At 35.9% G+C, this 7902-nt stretch overlaps 1 protein-coding gene across 1 annotated transcript in view; it reads left to right on the forward strand.

Moving 5' to 3' along the window:
* Positions 1-5877, forward strand: part of SEC63 (SEC63 homolog, protein translocation regulator) — a 57046-nt gene extending 51169 nt beyond the window's left edge. Inside the window, exons 19-21 of the mRNA XM_035320555.1 lie at positions 2841-2939; positions 3758-3862; positions 4356-5877. Of these exons, the coding sequence (XP_035176446.1) occupies positions 2841-2939; positions 3758-3862; positions 4356-4499 (348 nt within the window). The 3' untranslated portion in view covers positions 4500-5877. The remainder of the gene's footprint in view (positions 1-2840; positions 2940-3757; positions 3863-4355) is intronic.
* Positions 5878-7902: the final 2025 nt, after the last annotated feature.

Here is a 7902-nt window from a genome sequence, read left to right on the forward strand (position 1 = left end):
GTGAGGATGTAATTGTGAGGACAGGGATCTGACAAGTGTGCGTGCATTGTCTTCTGTGACTTCTTTATCATTGATGAGGAGACAGACAAACCAAATAAACTGTCTTCCTAAAGGCATCAGCTGAGAGTTGCGCTGCCTCATGACATCTGGTTTATTAAGAGATTATTGTAATGCTGCATTTTCCTGACATTGTTAGGCAACTTACCGTCTCTCAATACAACTTCTGACTGCGCACCAGTATAACAGGAAAAAGTTGTACTGACAGTTCTATCTGCCTTCGGTCATGTCAAATGCACAGCAGAGTTGTTGCTTGTTGCTGCAAAGGCAGCTGGCTTTGGTCATCAATTTAACCTCAAATAGCGTATACTATGCACTGTGCTACTGGGGTGCTAACTATTAGGTTTTATTTTTACTGCACTAAAGGTTCCTTCAGAGACTTGCTTATGCTCTCAAGTAATAAGCTGCTGTGTGTAACAAAGCTGTTGATGGATTTTATGATAAAAATCAAAATGCTGTACTATGGTTAAAAAAGAAAATACAGCTCTGAACCGAATGTTTGTACTTGAAAGAAATGTGTGGTGTTGCAGTTGTAAATTTTCTGTTTTCTTTGCACTGATTTCCCAAAAGTTGAATGCAGCTGCAGTTGGAGCATATACAGAGTTGATTTGCAGAATCTGAAGGAACAAAACCTGAAGAACAAAACTCTCTGCTTTATTTTTTTCCTCTGTGATCTATGGTATACTTAATCATGATTGTTGCCAGCTCAGAGATGCAGAGCTGTGGATGAAGTGTTGTATTAATCTTTATATTTCCAGGGTTTATGGATGTTTGAGTGTTGCTGAGCCTCATATACTGGTCCTCAGGAGGCAGTCCCAATGCTTTCATCAAAGTTTTTGGGCAGTTGATTACTCTGCCAGTGATGCATCTTTAATCTATGCAGGTTCCTAAATAATTATCTTCTGCTTCCACAACCATAGATCCAGAAACTGCACAGATTGTAGTTTTGACATTTTTAGGTAGAAACTAGCCCTGGTATTCCAATTTCATGAACATACTGGTTCCCTGGCATGCCAAACCTTGCACCCATCTGTTAAAGGGCATTTTGCCCATTTGCCTGTTAGCTTGCCAGATTCTCACAGACACAAACTTTAAATTCCACCCAATAAGAGAGCGGAAAATGACACTCCTGCACAGTTGTCCTTTCTATAAAAAATTACTTTGCGTTCAGGTTCTTTACTTCCAAAGAGTTTACTCTATAAATTTCTTGGAGCACTAGAGTAATGGATGCTATTTCTTTCCCCACTTGGTTGGGTGTTATTTTTAGCAGTTTTTGTGAAAGTTCACTTGACAGTTCTGTTCTTTGCTCTAAGGAAAAAAAAAAAAGATTCCTTGCCATTAAGTGTGGTGGAAACATACACAGCATATAGTGTAAGTCAGCACAGTGTTTCAGTAAAGTCAAAACTTACACCTTGGTACAGAAGATGATCTTTTCTGTTATGGTTAGAGGCATCATAGGCTCAAAATGGAAAGTAGCCATTCCTGTAATGGTTCTACCTTCTTTAGTTCTTGTTCCTCAGTACTGCTTATACCGTTTATCTCTCTATTCCTACAGCCCCCTTGGCTGGGAAATAATCATTTCTACTGCATAAGATTCTTCTTTGCTACAACTGTCAAGGAGATTGACATTGTATTTTCTGTTAAAACTTACACTTAAAATAATTTATGCCTCACCATCACATGGAACAGCTATTGATAAATAAAATCACTTGGAGTAGCTAAAAGGTTTAGCTACTATAGCAATAATAATAGCAATAATAATAATAGCATAATAATAATTTGCTAATAGCAAAAAGGATTTATAATTCTACAAAGTCTGGTCTTAAATTGTATATGAATAAGTGTTTTTTCTGTTCTCAGTGTCTGCTCTAAACGTGAAGAAATGCTGTTGGTTTACTGTGACACAGTTGCTTTTGCTTTCATACACTGCAGTATGGGCATTAACATATTGAGTTAATTTTATACTTCTCTGCTATGGGACTGAACAGTGCTGATCAGGGTCTCTTGGATGCTGGTGTATGTGTTTTGATGTTATAAATCTATAGTTTGCTAGTTGAATATTCCAGTGAGATGTTGATAATCCTTACTAGCATAACAACTAGTCAATTCAAAAGAGGAAAATAGTTATTTAGCTTTTGTGACTTTTTACATGCATTATTTAAATTTTAGGTTAGTGAACGCTGGTTCTGAAGTGTTCAAGAAAAATAAAACAATTACGATTTTGGACTAGTCTACTATCTTTTTAGTCTACTATTTCAGTAGACTTAAAAATAATCTTCAAATTCTATACACTAACAGTATTTGATTCCCACCTGTGGAATTTGGAAGGTGCTCAGAGATTTACTGGAAGAGTACTTTGTCTTTCAGCATGCTTTGCTGTGTATGTTGACCTTTTCATCCAGGCTGGGTTTCTGTCAAAGGACTTAAGGTAGTATTCAATGGAGTTGGGGAGTATTGTACTTGCATGAACTTGCTCATTAATCCTCAGTGTACACAGTTCTGCAGAATGCTTCCATGTTGATATGGTAAATTGGGCTGGCTATGGATGAATGAAACCTTTGGAGGCCAACAGTTCCGTGTGATAACCTGTTTTCTTTCAGTGTGAGGCATATACTATTTATTTTGTTAACACATAAATAAGAATTATAAAAAACAAACACAATGTCCCTTGTACATGTATTATAAGGACCAATGAATCATAATTAACTGCTGTAAACAGTACAAGTATCTCTTTGTAACTTTAATATTCCTGTGTTTTAATATTTTATTTTATTTTTTGAAAGGAAAAACAAGAATGGTGGTGGTTATATATTGCCGATCGAAAGGAGCAGATGCTAATATGTATGCCATATCATGTTTGTACACTAAAAGATAAAGAAGAGGTAAAGTAGTGGAAAAATTTACTTTTTCAGCATTTCAAAGCTGTACTAAAGTGTATTATGGTATGCAAATACATTTAATTCATTTCAGTTTTATTTTTTTCATACTTGACTCTTAAAGGGAAACAAATTTTACTGTCCTGATAGAAGTATGCAAGAGCCTTTTAACCATGAAAATTGATAATGGAAAAAGGAAAAATAATTTAAGCCTTTCAGCTTTCTTACCAGATCATAAGTTTTTCCTGATATCAAAAGCCGATTAAATCAATATTCATACAAAATAATCATTCTTAAATAAAGTTATTCAAATATGTGAGAAATACCGAGTGTTCTTTTTCTGTAAAACATAAGCCTTGGCTCATCTGAGCCTTTCTGAGACTGTAACCTTTCAGCTGTGCTCTTTGTGTATCTGAAAACTGAAGACTTGATGTCTTTTGTTCTTTTAAAATAAATCTTATGTTCCATTTCAAATAACAGTAAAATAATACTTTCAGCAGACCAAATATTCTTCTAAATCCACACAGGTTAGAGTTAGGAAACATTCAACAGGAGGAAATTGTATGGTTAGAAACGTAGAGCTATTTTGGTCTACATCAGGAAAAAAGTGACTGAATATTAATCTTTCTTGGAAGGTGTTGTGCTTGGGTATTCTTTACTTTTCTGCAGATACTCTATCATAGGAATTCTCAAATATGTCACTTTAAAAAAAAAGTATATATTATTCAGTAATAGTATTTATTGTTCATTAGAGTACTTGGTTAATTGTTCTAATATGTCATTTCAACGGACTACAAACTCATGGAGTGAATTCTCTTTTGCAGGTAGAGTTGAAATTCCCAGCACCAGGCAAGCCTGGAAACTATCAGTACACAGTTTATTTAAGATCAGATTCGTATATGGGTTTGGACCAGATTAAACCATTGAAGGTGATGCTTAACTGTATTGTGTTTTTGTATTATATTAAAGGGTACTTCCTATAGCTATTAAAATCCTCAAAGTCTCATTATCTTTAAGAATTCAAGATGTCCTAATTTTAAAATAGTTGCAAAGAGTGGCTTTTGAGTGGTTTCTGCCTAATCCCAGTAGGAGCAGTTTTCTGATGGATTTAAATGGGACTAAAGGTTGTGATGCTTTTCAGTGTGGGCATTTTTAAATATATATTTTCTTTTGTAAAAAATTGCAGTGTAATTTGCTCTGTCTTTATATCTTGGGCTCTGCCATGCAATTTCTCTTTTCTTAGTCCTAGATACATCTAGTTAATGGGAGCATGCCATATTTCTGGAAGCAGATTTTTTTTTAACTGTCAATTTTGTGTGGCATGTCCTTTTTGGGTTTGTTTTGTTTTTCTCAAACTGGTGTGTATTTTTTGTAACTCTTTTCTCCTCTTTTCTTCCTTTCTTTCTCTTTATCCAATTACAGCTGGAAGTTCATGAAGCAAAACCAGTGCCAGAAAATCATCCTCAATGGGATACAGCAATAGAAGGTGATGAGGACCAGGAGGACAGCGAGGGCTTTGAAGACAGTTTTGAGGAGGAGGAAGAAGAGGAAGATGATGATGATTAAACAATACTGTTAATTGACTACAATATCTGCACACACTGCAAACTCTTGGTCTGACTGCGGAACTGTACAATAATCGAGAAACACAGTACAGAAGCTTTGAGAAGGCTGAGTTTAATTTTTCTTTACCAATTAAGAGTGCATTATGTAACTTCTCAGTGGAGGTGAAACAAATCTGTTGCCATTGATACAACCTTGGAATATGCTTATGGCTCATTATAGCCTTGAAGTGCAGGATGGTGCATTTGTTTCAATTGAAAATAAAAGCTTTTTTATTATAAATGTCTGAAAGTGTGGGCTATATATCGTCTGATCAGTTTAGGGTCAAATTTAATTAAAAGGTACTATTAGCTAGGAGTCAACTTTAAACAAATTTTTCTGCATTAGGAATTTATTTTAGAAGACATTTCAGTATAGTTGACCTTATGAATCTTTGTTGGTTGAAACAACATCTGCTCAACTTTCAAACTTGGTTCTGTGGTATTCTTTCAATATTTTGCTGTGATACTGCTCACATCATTCATAGCTTTAAAAATCTGTTTTACTTAACTTGATTATTCTATATTGACTTCAAACCCATTGCCACATTCCATATATTCTGGAGGGCTGCTTTTTTAGAACTGTTGCCTTTTAATGCCCAAGATTATTATGGAAATCAAACTTTTTTGACTCTGCCATAGGAAATAGTAATGGCTTAAAACATTTTTAAGCCTTTATTTCACCAGATCAGCAGAAGATCTGAATCTTTTGATAAACAAAATGAAAGCAACTTTGGGACCATGTGTTACATAAGTTAGTGGCTTTTGCTTAATACCTTTGTAAAAGGTACATGCTGAAAGCTGAAGTGCATTCTTAAATCTGAATATACCTGACACTATCAGAAACATTAAGGAGTAAAATACAACGTGCAAAGAGTGCATGTTTTGTATCAGGTTTGAATTCCCACCGATAAACTGGGTATTTTGATGCGTCTTTGCATTTGTAAATGTGCATCTCTTAGAGGTCTGTTTTTCATTTTCAGTCTCCTTCAGGTCTGTAAACAAGGCAGTGATTCTACCCAACCCCTGCTTAGAAAAAAATAGTCTGATTGGGCAATAAGTTCAGGGAAGAGAGAATCAAGGCTGTTGGTTTATTGTATGACTTGTCAAAATCCACAGACAGATTCTTCTTCTCGACTATGAAAATGCGATGCTGTAAGACAAGGGGGCAAGTTGTTGTGCCGAGAAATTTCCATCCTATGAAAATCACCCAAAGCCAGATCAGCTGTGCACTAATTTGTGACCTTGTTTATGAAAAAGGGATGTCACTTTAAATGCAAATTTACATTGATATATTCTTTGTAATTGCAGTAGTTGCAAATAAAAATTGAAAATGTTCTAAATGAGATTATGGTATTTTTCAAAATACTTCTGAAGTGCGTATCACGCAGGAAAAACTTGTAAAGTGTAAGAAAACGTAAGCAGTGTCAGATGTTGAAAATAAAGTACGGAGGCTAGGTTTAAATTAAACAGCTTATACACTTGACTCCTTAACTCCATTCTTCATTTGCGAAATACAGTAAAGAATTAAAAATATAACAAAAACACTAGTTGCATTTGAAAGTCTTTCAAGCCAAATATTATACTGCTGAGAGAAATGCTTGAGAAGGAGGTGTTGGACTCACTGTTATCAAGTGGGCAAAATTAATGCCAAACATGCATTGTTCTGCCAGAGCAATTCCTAGCAAGTTTGCAGTTGTTAAAAATTGGGAAGTGATTATAGAAGTGATTATAGGTAGGAGTCAAAACTGATAACAGCATGGGAGGAAGCGGGTGTTCTGACTACTGGTTCCTAAATTTTACTATTAGAAGTCAAGCTATATACTTGCAAGATGTGAATGCATCAAAGTGATTTTTTTTTTAATAAAAAAAAGTGGTTTGTACAGTGAACTATTTTCTTCGTAAAGATTAAAGCTGACAGCTGGGATTACACTGGAAGTCTGAAAACCATGGATAATTATTGAACTAACAAAGGCTAAATCTAATACTTCAAGTGTGGGCCTGCTGCATAGCCAAGGTAACTTCGTAGAAGATGCAAGGAACAGAAGTGTAATGGTATTGGAAGTCTAGTTCATAAAGTGAAGAAGGCAGGCTGGTGCTTTCTCTCCTAAAAATACTAATGATCTGGCTGTGCATCAGTTTACATCATCTCCTGAGATGGGTGCAAAAATGGCTGTGAGTAGGTATTTAAGAGCTTCATGCAAATAGAAATACCAACTGCAGGTGCACAATGCCGTGTTATGTTATTGCATTGTTAGTTGGTCCCTTGTGTGGTCTGACCATCTGTAACAAGTTTTGAATAACAATTTCAACTGTTAACCAAGGACTGAGTAACTCTTAAGTTACTGGTATAGGTAAAACTTTTAGCAGGAAGAAGCATTGTTTTGCATTTACTGTTGTCTGTCTTTGCTTTTTGAGAGCATTTAGGAATGAATTGAACCAATTTTCACGCACTTCTGAAACTGGACTAGTAGCTGAAGAGTAAGAAAGCAGTAGAAATAAAATCTGCTCTGCTGCTGCACCCCCGTGCGCTAGTGTACTGTGCATAATTTTGAAGCATCTACTTTTATTTCAGTGTAAATAGACTTAATTTCTCCCTTCTGCTGTCATACTCCGTTTCTTTTTTTAACCTTCTGTTGGAGATTGGAGGAGGTACCGTGCACCTGGACCATCCACCTGGGCAGAGATGCTGCAAATCACTTCGAGGCTCGCAGAAGCCATTTCCATAGGTCTGTGCTTGGATTTGGCTGCAGGAGGCAGGTGGGTGATGCAGCACAGCTGGCCCTGCTGCTTCTGGCCCAGCTTAAATACTGATATGGGATGTGGTTGGCAGATGTAAGTACCATGAAATACATTTAGGGCAGATCAATGCCACTTCTTGAAGTTTGGAATATGTCTGAAGTAGATAGGTGTAAATAAAAGGAACAAGTTTTAGCAGTGATTCTTGAGTATGATTTAATACTCCCGCCCCCCAAAATGTTGTCAGTGCTTGGTTGATGCTTTTTCTAGTCTGCTGCACGATGACTAAAAAGTTATGGTCACGCAAAAATGTGGTAAACACTTTCGAAATTGCAAATGTCTTGTAAGTGGAGGGAAAAAATCTTTAAGCTGTACAAGAAGAAGAGATGCTTCTATTCAAAATTGTTTAATTCCAGTAATTCCAGCTCTTCCTCCAGCAGGGGGAAGCAGGGGCATAAATTTCTTCAGGAAACATTGGGATTGTTCCAGTTGACACCTAGTTTGTTTTTAGCTGTAGGTTTAGTTTTGTTTTTCCCCTTTCTGGAAGAGAAAGGCATAGATGGAGGTTTCTTTTATCTATTTCTTTTGTTTTAAACTATTCTTGTTCAAAACTAATATTTTCCTCTATT

Source organism: Oxyura jamaicensis, chromosome 3, assembly GCF_011077185.1.
Source record: "Oxyura jamaicensis isolate SHBP4307 breed ruddy duck chromosome 3, BPBGC_Ojam_1.0, whole genome shotgun sequence".
NCBI classification, from domain to species: Eukaryota; Metazoa; Chordata; class Aves; order Anseriformes; family Anatidae; genus Oxyura; species Oxyura jamaicensis.